Here is a 20,831-nt window from a genome sequence, read left to right as displayed (position 1 = left end):
CATGGTTCCAAGCACCAAAGCCTATCTTTAATATAGTCTGCCAAATATCATGTTATCTTCATGAATGATAGATGCAAAATTTGGCAGTTGTAGTACTTGTTTGGGCATCCAAAGTTTTGTCAGTTTTTGCTGCCAGAGTTAAGTTGCTCTCCCTTGCAGGGTAAACAGTTATTCAGGATAAAAAGAGATATCTGCCAAACACAGTGCAGACACTTTAACTATCATAGTTTTGGATAGAGGTGGGTAGAGGAATTAATAAGCTATGTCAAAATCTGATAGTGACATGACTACCAATTAACCCCTTTCTTACAAAATAGTATACTTTTTCCACTTCTTAAATTAATGGAGTAAGCTCCAAACAAGTCTCTATCCGAAATTAATCAGCGTCGAGGTCCTTTTGGTTAACTGACCGTGGGACCAATGTGTTCGATAACTTTCCTACTTAAGAACCATGACGCTAATTAATTGTGGATTAAGACTTGTTTGCCAACAAAAAATGGGATTATTTAGATATAAATTATATATTGTTGCATTGATTATGATTTGTTAATGTACCAAAAAAGTTAAAACAACTTTTTAGTATAGAATGAGTATTAATAAGGCTTTCTACTTAATTAGCATTGGTTTGGAATGTGAGCATGTGTGTCATTAATTATTCTCAGTGACCCTACTGATTTTTCTGCTAAAAGCACTGACTGAATCTACTTTGGAGGTGCATTAATTAAATGAACACAAGTCACTAAAGTTAAAATTAGTTGCATGTCATGACTCATGACAAAAAATAATAGAACCCCTGCAAATCTCAAACTAAGAATAATTTGATTTAGGGGGGTCATAATTCATGATGTTTCAAATCTGGCGAAGTTTTGCAAATTCTTGATTTAATGTTTTTAGGCAACACTGCTGGCAACTTTGTACCTTAGCCAAAACAATGTACTAACATCTCTGATAATATGAATACTGAAAGTCCTTTTTTTATGCTTTCTTTTGTAAACTATCTGTAAGCCAAATAGGAACAACCCCACATTCAAGGAAAATATCTACACAAGTATCATGACCCCAAATTACTTTGCCCCTTTGACATGGTTATCAAACTCTCTGGTTAACTATAAACTTTACAAGTTTATATTACCAAATCAAGTTTACCAGTTGAATTTTATTATTTGAGTTTATCTTAGCTCGACGAGGTTAGGTGAACTATCAAATTTGATAACCTTAACCTTTGATATTAATATTTTCACCTTATCATATGGTTAAATCAACTGCAATTTAAAACCTTGGTTACTAGCTTTGACTTTAATCAGAGAAAAAAAAAAGGGGGGGGGGGGGGGTTTAAAGGGTACATGGGATGCCGTAGACAAAAAGGTAAACTTGAAACATAGATGGAAATAAAACCCTTTTAGAGTACATTTCTTTTGTCTTATGGTAACCATAAGAAACTAATTCCAATCTGCATTTATCTTTATATGTGAATAAGAATCAGGACAAAATTGGAGACTGTACAAGAACTAGAGCATATTTAAAACCATGCTTGCTTTTGAAGAAGACTGAAGAACTACTTGGAGAATCCTCTCCTCCTTCTCTCAATAAAATTACAAATGCTGCTAAGAGACACCATTCACAAAAGCAAGGTTTTATTCCGCAAAAGCCTTAGAAAATTCAGGTCTTTATTCCGTGGAGGGTACCAAAAACTACCAAGATCACTCTCCTTCAACACTTTACTTTGTGGAAGTGGCAATGCAAGAAGAACTCACACAACAAGTGACCAATTCTACAATGAGTTCTATGATCACTTGCAGTATGATCTCAGCAGAATGAAGAGGTTTTGCAGCAACAGCAACAACATAACAAATTCCAAGTCAAAAGAACCAGAAATTGAAGATATTGTGAGTTTTGCAAAGCAAAGTCCACAAAAGAGCTTTCATGAAGACATGCCAAAGGAGGAGAAGAAGAAGAAGAAGAAAAACAAAGGGAACTCATCACAAGTAAGAAATAAGGAGGATTCAACAAAGGGAGCTAATGTTTTACTTTTAGCACAGAAGATGAGAGAATTAGATATGGTTGATGAGGGTGATCTTGAGGATGTACTAGACATAGAAGAGGCACTACATTACTATTCTCGCCTTAAAAGCCCAGTCTATTTAGATATCGTGGACCAGTTTTTCATGGATATGCACTCAGACCTATCGTTTCCACAGCCCTCTGTTAGCATCAGAACCTGAAAGCAGAGACTTGGTTCAATCAGGTTGTAGATAAGATAATCATAATTCCCAAGGCATAGCAGGTTTCAGTGTATAGGAAAATGTTTTTATTTCACTATTTTGTGTCTCTTGTGTTGTGTCCTTTTTCCACATGTTGTATCATATATGATAAAACTGAAAATGAGTTTATGTGGTTCAGTTCCCACTTTTTAGAAATTTCTTCCTTTTCCCTGTGTTATTGCTCTTGTATGACATACATGATTTATGATAGCACATCATGAGTAGAATTGAATCATATGGATAAGAGAACCTCTTACCTTCTTGTTTGCCAATTTTCTTATTGTGCAAAATTTTATATCTTCAGTTTCTTTCTCAAAGATACTTGGATCATAATAGATTCTTGAATGCTGTGTACTAGTTTGATAGGAATGATAAGAAACAGAAACTAATTTTTAAAAGTTCTAGCTACTCTTCTGTTACAGTTGGCAACAAAATGTAATATGCATACAAGCACTTCATGAACACCTCATTCTTAGCAACATTTCATGCAACCTTTGAACAATTGAGCCGAATGTTACCCATAGGCGGTGTCAATATATGGAGATCTGAGAGTTTCATCATTGCAAGGGCGAAATGTTTATGGAACAAAGTAGAATCTAGAGCATATTCCTTGATCCAATAACGAGTTACTTCGCCTTCCAATAGTTGCTGATCAGCATACAAGATTCCTCTACCTTGCAATAGGTTGCGGTAGTACGTAATCCCAAAATCTGATTGAGGTTGTTCCAAGTCCATAGTAATTCCTGGCTCTTCTACTGAGGAAGAAGGGGAGCCATTGGGAAAAGTTGACTCAAAAGCTGTCGATGAAAGGGTGCGGTGGGAAGTATATCCTGATGCAGATGAGGGAGATGATGCACTGCATCTTGATTTCAATAGGTTCAGAAATTCAACTTCTATAGAAGGATCAGGTTCATTGGTGCCGCTGAAGTTATAGAGGCGGTTTTTGAAGAATTCGCAGTGGATTTCGCCAATGCTATGGGCACCTAAAAAGGAAAGAGTGGACAGACTAGTTTAGTCACTCATTGACAATGGTAAGTTGCACAAAACCACCAAATAGCATCAAAAGCAGAAGCCAAAGACACATCCAAAACAATGGAATTTAAAAAAAAGGAAAATAGTAAGCACATTAAACCAGAAAGTACTAGGTTCTGTTAATTAATGGCAAGCTTATATTCATGCATTAATGTGATTTTGTTAGCAAATGATGCATTGATGCATGTCCTAAACAGTTAGGTTCTGAAATATACAATCATTGCCCTAAAACTTTAGGGAAGAAGGGTCATATATATCAGCTGCTTCAATATAATCAAACCTGAAGGTATTGTTACCCATTAATACGAAGAGAAGTGAAAAGAATGAGACTAACCTAGGAGAGTGACCATCTCCCTTTCATCAAATCCCTTTGCTTTGAAGGAATTAAGGGTGTGTGATAAATCAGAATAGGGCGAAGGAAGCTCATACGTTGCAATGTCAGCATAAGAGTTCGAACCATCTCTCCGGCCGGTATATAATGGATAGAAGGGGCCACCAGCCTGAAGTAAACACAGATCTAAATCAAGTTCTAGTGTGTATGAACATAGAAATGAATGGACAATGCTCTATGATTTCTATTAGATCTACAACATTAGATTATCACAGATTCAAAGTGTATCATGAAAATACAATGATGAAAGGAAGAGAAGAGAAAAACACATTACCAGAGCCACAGAGTCTCTAGCAGCTAGTACAAGAATATCGGCACAAGAAACAATTCTAGGGCAAGCTTCTTCAAGCTTGGATTTGATGGTTTCAATTACATCAAAACCTTTGAGGCTTCCATTGGGAGGTGCCTCTTTCTCTGAATCAATGTAATCATCATCATCTAACAAAACCGAAGCATCACATCCCTGAAACACAGTTGAGTTAGAAAGCAGCCAATAAACTCATCATAGATATATAACATCATAAGTACTCAATAATATGCAATAAAATTAAAGTAGAATCTCAATTTTTATGTAACTCTCCAAGAAACTATTGATTATCTAGCTATAGTTTAGTCCAGACACACCTCATAACTAGAGCATCTAAATAAACAAAACCCCAAATTACAATCAATGAAATTCAATAATCTTCACTTTCGAGAAAACATCTAAAATATGAACGCCAGGGCCAACTCAAGAAAAACAAAGAGTTTATCAAAATCACAGAAACTCAAAACCCTATGAAAAGAACCCCAATGTGTATATGCTTTCTTTTTCTTTATTTTGAAATTTTCCAACAAAGACGGACCTGAATGAAACAATCATGGAAAACAAGGCGAAGGATAGCTGGAATCAAATAGGGTTTGGTGCGGTGAATATGTTGCATGGTGGAGCGAACAATTCGTTCTGCTTTGGGGCACGAATTTCGGTAGTAATCATACTGAAGTGACTCACCACCACCATCATCATCGTCAGAAGAATCATTTTTGTCATCATCATCATTATCACCAGCGTCAAGAACACCAAATTCATCATCATCGTCGTCATCATCTTCACCAACACCACCATTGATCTTGACAGATAACGAGACAGGGTAATTGGAAAACGAGTCCAGAGGAACAGAACGAGAGTGCGAAGAAGAACAAGAAGAAGCAGAAGAGGAAGAAGAGGGGTTACAGAAAGAGGAGGTGGTTGTGGTTGTGATGCTTATTCTGCTGTTGCTGCTGTTGTTGTTGGTGTTGAAAGAGAGGAAGATGCAGAAGAGGAGAATGAAGAAGCTCATCTTCTTGAGCATCTTTGACATCAAAGTTGCCATCTTTTGCTCAATCGGTGCTCGCAAAACTTGTTCTTGTCAGTGAATTAGGGAAACAAAGTGAAGTGAAGTTGCATTCGTTCATTCATTCACATCAGAGTTGCAGAGTTCATTCACTGGAAGAAGAAGAAAATGGCGGGAAGAAAAGTTGGTTGGTTCTGTTGGGGTATCCAAGTATCACTAACTGTCGCGGTTTACAAATTTTACCTCTTTCTTTTTATTTATTTATTTTTTATTTTAAGTCCTACAGTGTCAATTTATTATTTAGTAATGATACAAGAAACAAGAAATTTGTATATTCTGACTATGAGATTACTCGCATAATCTTTTATTTATTTTGAAAGTAAAATGGAATCTACCGACTACCAAGGACTTTGGATGTTGCCACACAACACACCATACCCTTATGACACTTTGATTATATTTAATCTTCAAATTTACTATTTAAAATTTTGTTTAAATACATGAATTTAATTTGATGATCGTGTTATAGTATCTATAGATCAAAATAAAACTCATACTAAGTTAACTCAATTTTATAGGATAGAGTTGTTTACTTGGTTTGTACTTGTAGGTCGAGTCAATACAAAGGATCGACTAATCAGATTGGGCATCATTGAACCAAGTGATAACGTCTGCGTTATGTGTAGCAAAGAAATTAAATCTGTACAACATCTGTTTGTCACATGTGAGTATGCTTGGCAGGTGTGGTGCACATGGATTAGTCATGTGGGTTGTGTTTGGAGTATCCCAGGATCCATAAAAGAACATTTTGAGAGTTGGAGGATTATATCTTTAAGAAAAGACGTGCGAAAAACATGGTTAGTTGAATTCTTCTCAATTATATGGAATATCTGGCTATGTAGAAATGAACTTATCTTCCAGAATAAGACAACAAATATTGTAGACTGTGTGACTAGGTCGTTTTGTTGCTCTAGAAAGTGGTGCAAAGGTTAACTCGGGTTGTTGATAGCTATGCCGAAAATGACATAGGAGTTGCTAAATTTCATGTATTGTATCTTTGTATGCTTCACTACATGTGTTAAGCTTGTTTTTCTTTCAAAAAAAAAAAAAAAAAAAAAACTCAATTTTATAGGAATTTTCAAAGATTATACATCACACATTCAAATTTTCGTCCATGGCTTTTTAGATTTTAGTTTAGCAAACTACAATCCATTGGGAAATTTTGTTGTAGAAAAACAAGAAGAAAAAACATAACTAGCTGATGAATTCATGTATTTTCAATTTTTCATCGTAGCTATAGTAAAAATAAAAAGATAAATTCGTTATAAGTAATAAAACGTGTGTAAATCATTTTAATAATATTTCATCTACATTAAAAAAAATAATAGTCCATTTGGGAGGTGTCAATTCACTCAATTGAACAGAATAAGAGGACTACTCCATAAAAGAAACTCCATTGATTGATAAAACATCAAATCAAAGATTTATACATTGATATTGTGCCTTGAATAGCAGCACTAAAACCAATACAGCTCTATATGCTCAGAAACCAAAGAAAAGAAAAGTAAAAGAGACCCCACCTTATACTCCCCACGATAAGAGCTAAGGTAAAAATAATGAATAATCTAGCACGAATGCCGCATAAACATCCCACAATTTATCATTCCAGCCATAGCAACAATCGCCACAAGGAGTCTCAAATATGATTTAGTAACCATTAGATGAAACCAAAACATTATGCTCCTTCAAACGTTTTTGAAAATGTGCTAAACGGGTTTGCAACTGCAAGATACCAGCAGCTTTCTGTGTTAGAATGGCATTTAGCTTTGTAACATAATCATCCAGCTGATTCCCTGGTTGATCTGCTTCAACCAAGAGGTTCATTTCCTGCATAAATGGATGATGAATGAAAATCTCAATCAAGAAAAAAAAAAAAACTGCAATTTCCAACATGCCTTTCAGGGAAGCAGTGGCAAGGGCAGTTTTCAAAAATGCATATTCTTTGTTCTATGAACTCTTTTAGTTTTATTCTAGGATGAATAATACTGAAACCAGCCGAGGGCAGGATATGCAAGATGTTCAACAAACAGAAAATTTGTTGCATGTGTGTGCGCTGAAGTTTCAACTATTATGCTGAATACCAATAGGGTTAAATTCAATACCTCTCTAACAATATTCATGGTCTCCTCTACTTGTTTCCGGTGGGCGTTTACAAGATCTTCCTCCTCCTGAAGTTATGATAAAATGCTTTTATCTAGTTTTCTGTGTACAAGAATATACTCTGCAAGTAGTCAGTAGTTTTACCTTTAAGAGGGCATTCAAATCATCGTCTGAATGTACAGTTTTAGGTTCAACATTTGGGAGGTCCTTCCATTTGATCTGATTATTCTGCTTCTTCGATTTGTCTTCTGTCACACCATACGACGGCTCTATCTTTCCATATTTCTTTAATGATGGTTTCACCTCCTCATAGTACTCTTCGGGAGGGCTAAATTCATCCACATCATTATCTTCCAGCGATGCATCAACCACATGATCCTCATAGGCAGATGCAGGAAAAGAAGATACAGGAATTGTAATAGATTCCTTGAGGTTGAATGAAGATATAGTATCCTTCTTAGAATTGTGACCCTTTGATAGGCTTTTTACTCTGAAAGTTTTAACAGCAAAGAACAAGTTTCAATTTGTATCTATCAAACATTGTGCAGGATGTTGGTGGTTTGAAGGATGGGAATAACCAAGAAAAGAATTTATTCTTTTGTTACCTGTCAGCATATCTTAATGTATTGAGAGTATGTTCACATGAACCAGAGCTTGGTGATATGCATGATATCATAACAGTGCGGGAATTACCAACAAATGAATCCCTTAAAACTTCAGTCAATTTACTGCCTCTGAATGGGATGTGTCCCTGATCGTTATCGAGAGCTCTTATGCACTCCTTCAGGGCAAGTAAGCTTTTATTGATCTCAGCACCTTCTATTCTGTAACATATAATTTGGAACAGCCAAAATAAAGCCATTAAGGTCAAGACACAAGAGGGTCAAAATTGAGATGCAGTTACTAATATGATGTATTTCAATAGTTGAAATGTTATTTGTGCACAAAAAGCTAGACATCTCATATACATCCTAGTTAGAGATAGACACAATAGTTTGTTTTTCATTTTTCCCCCTCTTCTCAACTCTCACAATTACCACAAGTGTTTTCATGATATGTCTATACAAATAAGAGTTCTCTTTCAAAATATTCCACTTCAGGTTGCTTCCTACATACCTTGTTTGTTTGTCATTATCTGTGGTATCTGCTCCACGTTCACTTCCCGCAAGATCAATGAAGGAGAGCTTGCCAATAACAGCAACACGAGGAGGCTTCGACCCATTGCCATCAGTTGACCTCTTGATAGCAAGCTGAAGTATTGCATGTGACCTTGAAGATTCCTCATTTGCACCAGTGGTGCCAGTACTTCGTGTGGCATTTCCTTGGTCTATCAGTTCTTTGATCATCTCTACATCGGATACCTGGTACTCTTGCAAGCCAACAATGCAAACTTGTTGCTTACCATCCTCTCTCATGCACAGTTTTCTGCAGAAACATGCCATTAAACTTCAAGAATATAGATACTACAGTACAGATGCAAACAAGAAGGATCAAATAACTCACTTCCGATCATTAAGGAGATCAAAAAGCTTTCCACCATATATTTCAAAGAAACTAACAAACAACTGAAATCCCTGATTTTTGTATGTATGATGCATCAATCTCAAGATGTCCCTTGATGCTTTTAGAGGCAGTGGCTTCATTGTGTAAGTTTTCCCACTTCCTGGATTAGCAGAAAATGGTTTTTATAAGTTTACAAAGTACATAGCTAGCAGAAACATGCTCGCACCCAGCAATAGTGCAAGCCAACAAAGTCAATTTGGCATAAATAACAATGATGAAAGAATCACTGGTTTCCTTTACAGAATTCAAGCATTTTGCCTTAATACAGAACAAGTACAGGAACAATTTTAGGAACTTCGAACTACAAACAATTGTTTTGTAAAGAAGATGACCAACTATACTTGTGATTAAAGATGTGAATAATAGAGTTTCAGAACCATATATTATCACGATCAAAATGATATTCTTACAAAAATGAAAAAGAACAATTGTAAATTATTTCAGATGGATGCATGGTATGAAGTTCATTCTCAAATAGGCATAATCTGACTTGTCCTAATGCAGGCTGTCATGCTAATTGCAACAAGAACAGACGTAAGAAGCTGCTATCACCTGTTTGCCCATATGCAAAACAAGTTGCCTTAGTTCGTTGAAAAATTATTGGCACTATGGGCTCCACTGTTTCACGATATACCTAAGCCAATCAAAGGATTAAAAGCAAAAATTACACGAACTGGGTTATATGTTGTGAATTCATGCTTTTCAACTCAACATTTGATTGCATTATAGTTACCTCATCATTTGTAACCTCCTCGTTCAAGACAGCATCGAAAACAAATTCATGCTTCTCTACATACTGAGTTAGGTCGACCTATAAAGCATTTAGATTTTAAAAACATTATTAAAATATCATCCCATAAATTTGACATATGCACTGCCTTATGAAAAAACTAGGAAGGTGATTTTAATAAATAAGGTTTTTAGATATGTTGATTGTTGGGCATTGCTAAAACTAGACTTTGGAATACTACCTAGTAGAAGGCTTTGAAGAGTTGAAATAAAACATCAAGATAAAACAGATATTGTAGATTCTCTGCAGTGTTTTCGAATCCAAATATTCTAGATTCACAAATATACTTACTAAGAACCATGGATTCTATTGCCTATTACAATCACCTTAAGTTTAGTCTCATGCACTGTTAAAGAATTTGATATTGTCTCTATAATGTCTTCCTCATTCTTTGCTATTTCCTTCTTGTTAAGTGGTCTTTTGCGAACCTGCATTAAAGTATCAATATGTCCAAGTTAGAAAAAAAAATTAAAAAAATCTACACAAGCTTCAGTTCAAACTGGAACATCAAAGAGCATAATACATTGAGGCATAAGAAAGAAGTGTGTACCACAACTTTAATCTTTGCGACGGAGCTGGATTTCTCCTTATCAGTAGAAGAAACATTACTCATTAAGTTGTTGTCAGGTGCGCGACCTCTGCCACTCTGCTTACTAAACATGTAAGGCTCAGCATCATCAAACCCTCTACCAAGAGTAGGCTGATACAGGGTGGCATCGGATACATCAGAAGCTGGCATCTATCATCAAACAGAGAGACAAATCACAATCATAACATCTGAGCTACAATTTTCCGTTCTCAACTAACAGATAGAAAATGACATAGCATCAAATTAATCGTCTACAGAATTTAGTCACCAATATGGTTCATCAATCTTCAAAAAGCATATCAATTTGGTCATCATAAATATATTTAGACATTAACTTAATCCCAAATTGACAATTATTTTAGTTTATAATAACTTAGAGGACTGATTTGATTTCCTGCATATCTTTGGAGGATAAATTTTAGTATCTACCATGATAAAAAATGATTAACTACATTCCTCAAGAAAAGAAAAATGATAAGCTACCAAAATTTCAATCACATAAATGAAAAGCTAAGTAACCTCAGGAAGAAGCTCAGTATCAAATGAATGGATATCCAAGAGGCCTGGGCTGAAATCGGCCGGCGAAACTTCCTCGCCATACTTCTTCTTGGGCAGGGCGGAGGCCTCCGCGTCATAGTAATAATCACTTCCTCCGCTGAAGCTCCTTTGAACGCTGTTCCTATACATTCTGCTTCCTCCTCCACCATACAAATTATAATCCTGCCAATACATAATCCCACTCCAAAATCAAATAAACAAATAACTCATCACATCACAAATCAGTGAAATCTCAATAGCCAAAAATTCCAAGTTCCATCACAACATTATCACCACAAGATTCAGAGAATCAGATCATCACCACAACAAAAGCATTATGTAATTACCCAGTAATAAATAAATAAATAAATATCATTTCTGAAGTAATGGTTTAAAAAATTGAAAAAATCATTAAACAAAAGAGAGGGGAACCTGAAGAGGAGGAATGAAACTGGAAGAGGAGTGAATATTAGAGTGAGAGTGAAGCCAGCTGGTATTGGAGGAAGGTTCGAGAAGGTTTTCGGAGTAGTGACGGTGTTGGTGCACCGCCGAACCACCGGATCGCTGCCCTTGTCTGTTCATCTTAACCGATCGTAACAGAATAACAATAATAACAACAACAACAACAACAACAACAACAACAACAACAACAACAACAACAACAGGAATAACAAGAAGAAGGAGAAGGTGGAGAAACTTGGAGTGGACACTGTCACTGTTATGGAGTGAAACTCACGAAACGAAAAGAATGAAGGAGGCTTTTGAAATGAAAAAGTGTTAACGGGAAGGAGAATGGGCACGTGTTTTATGAAACGACGACGTATTATGTGGGTCCTTGTTTGGTTCATTTTTCATGGTTATTTGAAGTTAGCCTATCATCGAACACCGTCGCTCATGTGCGTGGGGACCAAACACCACTATTGCGCGCTTCGCTTGGCTCCCCGAGTTTTCAAAAATTCTGATGCCTTTTCCCCAGGTTTTTATTCTTTTTTTTTTATTCTTTTTATTTTACTTAAGTAAAATAAAAAAGAAATATAACGTGAAATTACATTTTACAAGATCAATTTGAAAAAAGTTGAAATATTTATTTTCACATTTTAGACATTCTCATGATAAAAAAGTTCTTAGGCATACAAAACAAAAAAAGTACGTGCATGTAATTTATAAATTTTTTTTTTTTACCAAAGATAGGAGACTTGAACTCGAAATCTCTTAATTGAGTATGAGAAGACTATGTCATTTGAGCTATTACTCATTGTTATGTAATTTATAAATTTGATCAACTTTTTATGTTACGGTGTATAAATATAATACAAGTATACAACCAACTTATTTATATATTTTTCTTTTTTGTACAAACTTATTTATATTTCTCTACCAAACAAAGAACTTATTTCTATATAATTATTTTTATATTTTCAATATCAAATTTATATGAAAAAGTACAGAAAGACAATGAACAATAAATATATTGGATATTTAATTCAATAGGTATGCAGATGATTATATTGATTATTTTTAATTGGATGATTTTTTTTATTCAATTTACTCATACATAATTAACAATTGTTGGATGTTCAATTCATTAGGTATACAGATAGTTATCCTAATGTTAAGATTTATGAAATAATTTGGAGGTGGAGTATGTTTTTATTTTATTGAATTAATTCTAAAACGTATTATTCACATTATTTTAAAAAATTATTGTCTACCTAACAAAATCAAATTTATATATGTTTGAAGGAAAAACGAATAAAATATATGCTTGCTAGTTGGTAGTGCTACTACTTTCATATTGGTCAAATGGTAATAAATTTGTTTCCTTTTTCAGTAATTCATAATAGAAGAGACGTTCAAAGGTTTTTAAAGAACAATCAATGTGTTTTGAAGTAAAAATAATAAAGAAAAGGAATAAATAACTATTTTGAATTATGAAAATTTTAGATGTTGACAAAATTATTTACAAAAAGAATTAAATTTATTTTGTATCTATAAAAAATAAGTATCGTCAACTAATTTTTAAAATTAGAACTGTGTCTCTGTAACTTTTTTTTTTAAATTTTCAAAACTTATTCCTAACATTTCTTCTATTATTTTTAGAGTAAATGTCCTTTCTGATCCTTGACTATTTGTCTTATGGACTTCTCACCTCCTAAGAAATCTAAAAATCCAAATCGGTCCATATCTATTTTGATAATGTACGTTCCAGTCCTTATCTACTTTGAGTAAATGTCATTTCCAGTCCCTAACCAGGGACTGGAACATACATATATCAAAGTAGATAGGAACCGATTTGGGTTTTTAAATTTTTTAGGTAGTGGAAAGTTCATCAGACAAATGGTTAGGGATCGGAAATGACATTTACTCTTATTTTTACCACTTTAAACCCACTAAGATCTACCATTCCCTCATTCCTTTTTGCCGCAAGTCTTGTTGTCGTCAGATCTACTCTTTTTCGCCTCCATCTCATTTCGTCGTCATTTGCTCCTTCTCATCGTCGACTGCTCGAGTGGCAAAAACAGAGAGCACAAGTAACGGGGAAGAAGACCAGAGGTGGACGCATGGTGGGCAAGGTCTTCTTTGCTGTCACACCCTCCTTTTTTTTATCTTTTTTATTTTTCTTTTTTTCTGACTTTTTTACCTGTGTGCGCGCTTGTTTTCCTTGTGTGTGCGCGCACTTGATTCTTGTGTGTATGTGTGTTGTGTTGATAGTGGTGTTAGTAGTGGTGGTGTGGCTCTACTTCTTTTTCTATCTCTCTACTTTTTGTGTGTGAGTATTGTGTTTATGATAGTATTAACGACGATGGTGGTGATAGTCTAACATTGGGGTGAAGGACACAGTGGACTGTGGTAAAAAAGAGAGAGATTTAGAAGATGTGAAAAATATAAAAGAACTCGCTATAATTAAAGGCCAATTATAATTAGGGTTCCATATTTTAGGATCGATTCTAGTTGTGATTTTGAAAGAATTTTCATAGTTTGATTTTAGTTTTGGATTAGGTTTGGGTTCTGATTTTAGAAAGAAGTTGAAGGTAGTAAAGTAGGGGTAATTCAAAAATTTTAAAATAATTTTAACAGAGTTAACTTCAATTTTAGTGATTGGTTATTTTTGTCAAACGATACTTATCTTTTATCTTTCATGGGTACAATAACTGAATTAACTATAATTTTAACGATACTAATATTGTACCAATGAAAGATGAGTATCGTTTATAAAAAATAATCGATCGTTAAAATTAGAGTTAACTCCGTTAAAATTGTTTTAAAATTCCTGAATTACTCCTATTCTATTACCTTCAACCTTTTTCCAAAATCAGAACCCAAACCTAACCAAAACTAAAATCAAACTATGAAAGTTCTTTCAAAATCACAACTAGAATCGATACTAAAATATGGGTTCCTAATTATAATTGACTTTTAATTATACTGAGTTCTCTTATCTCTCCCACACACTCTGAATCTTTCTCTTCTCCACTACACCCCATTACGTCCTTCACCCCATTATTAGAACATCACCACCATTGTCAATAGTCTAGGGTTGGCAATATATACCCTACCCACGGGTACCCAACCTAGATCAACCCGTTCGAATAGGGTTGTCTACCCTACCCGCTACGGGTAGAGTAGAATAGGGTGCAAATTTGTCTGTGGGTAGAATATGATACGGATTTAGAGTATACCCTACCCTACTCTACCCGCACCTTTAATATATTATATAATATATATGTAAAAGTTATGTATGTAATGAAGAAAGTGAGTCTTATTCTCATAATTTTCTTCTTATAAAAACTTAAAATAATCACTAAACTAGTTGATGATCATATTATTTGTAATTTTATGTTGGATTTATTTAAAATTTTATTGTTTTTAATTTTAATTTGAACTTAGTTTTTTATTTTCTATTTTATTAATATGTATGAAAATTAGAATGGTTGAATTTTATATTTATTTGAATTTTTTTTTTGTTTCTGCGGGTAGGGTCGGGTAGAGTAGGGTTTAGAACTTTAGAATACGGGTAGGGTTAGGGTTGAGAGATTTTCAACTCGCAGGTAGGGTAGAATAGAGTTTTAAGAAAATTTTCAACCCGCCGGTAGAGTCTAAACTCAGGGACGGATCTAAGTAGAGTGGTGTGGGGGCAAGTGCCCCCACTACAATTTGAAATTTTTTTTAGTAGTATATGATAATAATATTTATTTGCCCCCATTAGATTATTAAATTTGACCCCATAATAATTTTTTACTTAACTTTTGATACTTAATCGTCAATTTAAAAATTTTATATTAGATATTCGTTAGAATGATTAATTCTTATATTTAAACGAAATTAGTATTCTTTTTTAAAAATCAACTTAAAAGAATATTATTTATCTTCTTTTCAAATTAGCTTTAATTTTTGCGTAGCAACTATATTAATTGAAAGAACTTTTTTAACTATGAATATCAATAAGAGTCGGCTTCTAATTGTATTGGAAAGTAAATTTTTAAATAATTGTTTAGTAATATATATGGAAAGAGAGAAATTTTGATGGTAGTGTTAAAAAAAAATTACTTAATATTTTAAAAATATAAAACCTAAAAGAATAGAATTTTAAATTATATATTATTATTTAAATTACTATTTTAGTGTTTTAATTTGTATATTAGATATTTTGAAGGCTAATCATATTTTACAATAACAAAATATAATCATAACAATAATCATGTTATATGTACATAAAAAATAATTATCTGTATAAAATATATATTAAAATATAAAATACACCTTGAAAATAAGTTAAATAATATATGTATTTATACATAGATATATAGTAGTTAATAAATAATTTAATATTTAATTTTTTATATACACATATTATTTTTATTATAAAAATTATTATCATGTTATATAAAATTTGCCCCCACTATCAAAATTTTCTGAATCCGTCACTGGTCTAAACCTTACTTTATTCTATCCATTACCAGCTCTAGTCAATACTACTATAAACACAACACTTATGTGTAAGAAGCAGACAGAAAGAGAAAGAAGCAGACAGAAAAAAAGACATACAGTCGCACCACCATTATCACACTACTACTACTAACACCACTATCAACACAACACGCATACACACAAGAATCAAGGACGTGCACATACAAGAAACAGGCGCGCATACACACAAAAGAGTAAGAGAAAAAGAAGAACAACGAATTTAAAATTTTTTGAGAAATTTTAAATTTCTTTGTTGCATTTTTGAATAAGAAATGTGAACGATGTTTTATATTAGAGTGCGAAATAAGAGATAATTTTTGTTTAGAATTTCGAATACGTGTCATATTTTTTTTATTGAAAACGGTTTTTACTAGTGTTAGACCTATTTAATTGAATTTAAATGACAATAAAACTTAAATATGTAGCAAAAATATAATATGGTCGAAAGATCCAACATCAACCAAAGAAACGGCTATTGAATTATAGGCTCATTTACTCAACATTTGTACTTGTACAGTTATACCCATCGAAAATTAAAACATTTAAACCCCATTGAATGCGTGTGTGTGTACTAGTACGTTTTTTTTGGGACATGTGTGTACTAAAAGTTTAAAAGTTCGTTGAAAAAACAAAAACATGAAAAGAATGGGCTGTGCTTATTGAACTCCTTTATATATTTATAATGTTTTGGGCTAAGGCAATTTGTATTTTTATTATTCAAAATTTTAAATTTTAAATTCTAAATTTAATATTTAAGATTTAAAATTTAATTTTTATTTTATATAATTTTATTTAATTTGAATTTTAATTCTGTTTTAATACTGTTTATACCCTGACCCAATAGTAAAGGCCCAGGTCCAAATGAAAGGCCTAATCCAAAGGATTAAGCCTCACCTGGCACCGACCTTCAACCTACGAAGTCGGCATTTGCCACGACTTGTTCTAAAGAAGTCGAGAACGAGGGTTAGCTGGTAGATAAGCATTCATTCGAATAAGTAACTGCCCCTAGAATCTCTCTAACCACTTCTGCAAACCCTATCTTAACCTCCCTAAGATAAAGGGACGGTTAACATCCTAGAAAAGCGGCACTACTTCAACGGTGGTTATTGGTTCACCACTATAAGTATCCTGACACCCCTCAGGTATCTCTAGGTCCCAATACTCTCTAGACCTGTTTTGCTCCCTTTGCTGACTTTGGCATCGGAGTGTCTTTGCAGGTACCACCCCCCTCACTTCTCACGAACAAGTCGGACGGAGCCCGTGGATCGTCAACTCACTTGCAAGCCTCCTCTTTCATACGTTTGGGCCAACCAATACCGACCAGCCCATTAATCTCCGGTTACCCATCGTAACATTGGCGCCGTTGTCGGGGAACCGAGAGATCAACCAGTGATGGCAGACAGATCCCCTGAGGAGGGTCATGTGGAGACAGATTCCGAACAAGAGAATCTGGACACCGGAAATAATGACGTGGACATAACCCTCCACCAGGGAACTAACGATCAACACAGAGAGGGTACCTCCGGAGTCAAAACTCCGAAGGTGAATTCCTCAGAAGGGCGCAATTCGGAGAAGGACGGACAGTCCCACGCAACTGAACTTATGGGATTAGTCTATGTCCACCAAAGTCGCCTGGAACAGCTAGAACAGGAATGAGAGCGACAAAGGAAGATAGAAAAGCACCTAAAAGAGGAGATGGATCGACGAAAATAGTTAGAGAAGAAACTCTTAAAGTTAGAATCCTCCCTCAAAGGTCGGAACTCCCATGACGATAGAGAAGAGTCGCCCCCAGGAGGGGAAGATCCTTTTAGTGAGGACATAATGAGGGCAAAAGTTCCAAGAAACTTTAAAAGCCCCGATATGGACCTCTATGACGGAACCACAGATCCGAAGCATTATTTAAGCAACTTTAAAAGTCGGATGTACCTGGCTGATGCTTCTGATGCTACGCGATGCAAAGCTTTCCCGACAACCTTGTCGAAAGCGGCGATGAAGTGGTTCGACAGCCTCCCCCCAAGGTCGGTCACCAGTTTTGAAGACCTCTCAAGGAAGTTCTTGATGAGGTTCTCTATCCAGAAAGACAAAGTAAAACATGCGCCAAGTCTCCTGGGGATAAAGCAGGAGGTCGGAGAATCCTTACGAACCTATATGGAAAGGTTCAACAAAGCATGTTTAGAAAGCCAAGACCTGCCCACCGAGGCAGTCATAATGGGGTTAGTCAATGGGCTTAGAGAAGGTCCCTTCTCACAGTCCATATCAAAAAGACACCCCACCTCCTTAAGTGATGTACAGGAAAGAGCTGAAAAGTACATCAACATGGAGGAGAACGCTAGGCTGAGAGATTCGAGTTGGCGACCTGGGCATCTCCCCTCAACAAAAGAGAGAGAGAGGGAACCCAAAAAGAAGGAAGAACTCGGTCTCGATAGACCAAGAAAATATCACTCTTATACTCCTCTAAAAGTTTCCATAGTGGATGTATACAGAGAGATTTGCAATACCGAAAGACTGCCTCCTCCCAGACCGATTAAAAATAAAAAAGGAGGGAGTCACAGCGACTACTGTGAGTACCATAAAATATATGGTCACTCGACAAATGACTGTTACGACCTTAAAAATGTGATAGAAAAACTGGCTAGAGAAGGTCAGCTCGACAGATATCTCATAGAAAGGTTGGACGGTCATGGGAAGAGAAAGCGAGACGATATGGATAGAAGAGACCCACCACCGCAGACCCCGGAGAGACATATACATATGATCTCAGGAGGATTTGCGGGAGGGGGACTCACCAAATCCTCTCGCAAAAGACATCTCAAGCGAGTCTACCAGGTCGGAGGAGAGTCTTCCGACCTTCCCACCATTTCATTCACAAGAGAAGATGGGCAAGGAATAATCCCTGGGCACGATGACCTAGTGGTAATTACTATGATCCTAGCCAATGCCCATCTCCATAGAACCCTAGTAGACCAAGGAAGCTAAGCGGACATCCTTTTCAAGCCCGCTTTTGACAAACTAGGGTTGGATGAGAAAGAATTAAGAGCCTACCCCGACACCTTGTACGGACTAGGCGACACGCTGATAAAACCACTGGGATTTTTGCCCCTCCACACCACTTTTGGAAAAGGGAAAAAATCCAAGACTCTGAGTGTAGACTTCATAGTCATCGACGTAGGGTCAGCATATAATGCTTTAATCGGCAGAGCTACCCTTAATCGACTCGGAGCAGTGGTATCCACTCCCCACCTTTGCATGAAATTCCCAACCTCAGCGGGAATAGCAACGGTGAGGGGAGATCAGAAATTGGCAAGGAAATGCTACAATGAAAGCCTGAATCTGAGAGGAAAAAGCAGAGAAGTCCACACCATAGAGCTCGGCGGCGCAAGGGCCCGAGAAGAGCTGCGACCACAGCCGGGAGGAAAAACTGAGGAAATACAGGTCGGCAAAGAGGAAGGAAAAAACACCAACATAGGAGCCAACCTAGGGGAAGCCCTAAAGCAAGGGTTGATTAAGCTCCTAAGAGACAATTCCGACCTCTTTGCCTGGAAAGCCTCCGACATGCCCGGGATAGACCCCGAGCTTATGTCCCACAAGCTCTCGGTATACCCAGGGTCCCGACCTGTGCAACAGAAAAGGCGTAAGCTCGGCCCAGAACGAGCTCTAGTAGTGGAAGAGCAAGTGCAAGCACTCCTAGAAGCCGGCTTCATCAGAGAAGTTAAATATTCAACATGGCTAGCCAATGTAGTGCTAGTCAAAAAGCAAAATGGCAAATGGAGAATGTGTGTCGACTACACCGACCTAAATAAGGCATGTCCTAAGGACCCTTATCCACTCCCAAGCATTGACACCCTTGTAGACTCTAGCTCGGGGTATCAATACTTGTCATTCATGGATGCCTACTCGGGATATAACCAAATCCCGATGCATGAGCCAGACCAGGAAAAGACATCATTCATCACGCCCAGAGCTAACTTCTGCTATGTGGTCATGCCATTTGGATTGAAAAATGCAGGGGCCACGTATCAGAGGCTGATGAATAAGGTGTTCGCTCCCCACCTTGGGAGCCTAATGGAAGTTTATGTAGACGACATGCTGGTAAAAACCGAAAAAGAGGCCGACCTCTTAGCAGACCTCTCGCAAGTATTTGACACCATAAGGTCACACGGGATGAGACTAAATCCCGTAAAGTGTACCTTCGCGGTGGAAGCTGGAAAATTTCTAGGGTTTATGCTGACACAAAGGGGAATCGAAGCAAATCCCGATAAGTGTAGAGCTATCTTAGAAATGAAAAACCTGACTTGCTTAAGAGAGGTCCAGCAGCTAAACGGCCGACTTGCAGCCCTCTCCAGATTCTTGACAGGATCAGCACTAAAATCCCTTCCACTGTTCTCCTTATTGAGAAAGGGATGTCAATTCGAGTGGACTCCTGAATGCGAAGAGGCGTTCCAGGAATTCAAAAGATTCTTGAGTCAACCTCCAATCTTGACCCGACCTGTAGCTGGAGAAGACCTCGTCCTATACTTATCTATAGCAGACAAGGCTGTCGCATCAGCCTTGATAAGAGAAGATGAGGTCGGACAGCACCTAGTGTATTTCATCAGCAAAGTTCTACAAGGCCCCGAACTAAGGTACCACAAACTAGAGAAGTTTGCCTACTCCTTAGTAGTAGCCTCACGAAGGCTACGGCCTTACTTCCAAGCTCACACAATAAGAGTCCGCACGAACCAACCCATGAAGCAAATCCTCCAAAAGACGGATGTTGCAGGGAGAATGGTTCAATGGACAATAGAACTCTCCGAGTTCGACTTGAGGTATGAAACTCGGACGGCAATTAAAGCCCAGTGCCTCACCGACTTTTTAGCAGAATACGCAGGAGATCAAGAGGAAAAGCCAACTACATGGGAACTCTATGTAGATGGATCCTCAAACAAAACAGGAAGCGGTGCAGGCATAATATTGGTGGATGAAAGAGGAACCTAAATAGAGGTTTCCCTCAAGTTTATATTTCCAGCTTCAAATAATCAGGCAGAGTATGAGGCCCTGATTGCTGGATTGAAGCTAGCAGAAGAAGTCGGTGCTACAAAGATGATGATATACAGCGACTCACAAGTGGTGACCTCCCAGGTAAGTGGAGAGTATCAGGCAAAGGACCCCAATATGAAGAGGTACTTGGAAAAAATTCTGGAACACCTTGGGCACTTTGCAGAAACCGAGGTCAAACATATAACTCGGG

General features: G+C 36.4%; 3 protein-coding genes across 3 annotated transcripts; 1 reads left to right on the top strand and 2 right to left on the bottom strand.

The window, feature by feature from the left end:
* Nucleotides 1-1,359: 1,359 nt before the first annotated feature.
* Nucleotides 1,360-2,417, top strand: LOC112778514 (uncharacterized). The gene has a single exon (XM_025822824.3). It carries the CDS (start codon nucleotides 1,599-1,601, stop codon nucleotides 2,220-2,222), a length of 624 nt encoding a protein of 207 aa, XP_025678609.1. The 5' UTR covers nucleotides 1,360-1,598; the 3' UTR covers nucleotides 2,223-2,417.
* Nucleotides 2,418-2,603: 186 nt separating this feature from the next.
* On the bottom strand, nucleotides 2,604-5,158 carry LOC112778513 (putative Peroxidase 48). The gene is made up of 4 exons (XM_025822823.3): nucleotides 4,530-5,158; nucleotides 3,959-4,147; nucleotides 3,628-3,793; nucleotides 2,604-3,244 (listed from the first exon to the last, which is right to left on the bottom strand). Exons 1-4 carry the CDS (start codon nucleotides 5,034-5,036, stop codon nucleotides 2,745-2,747), a joined length of 1,362 nt encoding a protein of 453 aa, XP_025678608.1. The 5' UTR covers nucleotides 5,037-5,158; the 3' UTR covers nucleotides 2,604-2,744.
* Nucleotides 5,159-6,439: 1,281 nt separating this feature from the next.
* LOC112778845 (kinesin-like protein KIN-13B) lies at nucleotides 6,440-11,415 on the bottom strand. The gene is made up of 12 exons (XM_025823124.3): nucleotides 11,069-11,415; nucleotides 10,619-10,819; nucleotides 10,061-10,249; nucleotides 9,837-9,938; nucleotides 9,454-9,531; nucleotides 9,273-9,354; nucleotides 8,661-8,820; nucleotides 8,274-8,582; nucleotides 7,763-7,981; nucleotides 7,302-7,647; nucleotides 7,160-7,225; nucleotides 6,440-6,884 (listed from the first exon to the last, which is right to left on the bottom strand). Exons 1-12 carry the CDS (start codon nucleotides 11,216-11,218, stop codon nucleotides 6,705-6,707), a joined length of 2,082 nt encoding a protein of 693 aa, XP_025678909.1. The 5' UTR covers nucleotides 11,219-11,415; the 3' UTR covers nucleotides 6,440-6,704.
* Between the last annotated feature and the right edge of the window lie 9,416 nt (nucleotides 11,416-20,831).

This window comes from Arachis hypogaea, chromosome 19 (assembly GCF_003086295.3).
Source record: "Arachis hypogaea cultivar Tifrunner chromosome 19, arahy.Tifrunner.gnm2.J5K5, whole genome shotgun sequence".
NCBI lineage: Eukaryota > Viridiplantae > Streptophyta > Magnoliopsida > Fabales > Fabaceae > Arachis > Arachis hypogaea.
Note: the sequence above shows the minus strand (reverse complement) of the source record. Positions and strands in the feature narration are given on the sequence as shown.

Coding starts and splice junctions, on each gene's coding strand:
- LOC112778514 (XM_025822824.3), top strand. CDS start 1,599: ATGCTGCTAAGAGACACCATTCACAAAAGCAAGGTTTTATTCCGCAAA.
- LOC112778845 (XM_025823124.3), bottom strand. CDS start 11,218: ATGAACAGACAAGGGCAGCGATCCGGTGGTTCGGCGGTGCACCAACAC. Junction 10,820..11,068: donor GTTTCATTCCTCCTCTTCAG/GTTCCCCTCTCT, acceptor ATGTATTGGCAG/GATTATAATTTGTATGGTGG. Junction 7,982..8,273: donor GATAATGACAAACAAACAAG/GTATGTAGGAAG, acceptor TATATGTTACAG/AATAGAAGGTGCTGAGATCA.
- LOC112778513 (XM_025822823.3), bottom strand. CDS start 5,036: ATGGCAACTTTGATGTCAAAGATGCTCAAGAAGATGAGCTTCTTCATT. Junction 4,148..4,529: donor TCCATGATTGTTTCATTCAG/GTCCGTCTTTGT, acceptor ACTGTGTTTCAG/GGATGTGATGCTTCGGTTTT. Junction 3,245..3,627: donor GGAGATGGTCACTCTCCTAG/GTTAGTCTCATT, acceptor TTTCCTTTTTAG/GTGCCCATAGCATTGGCGAA.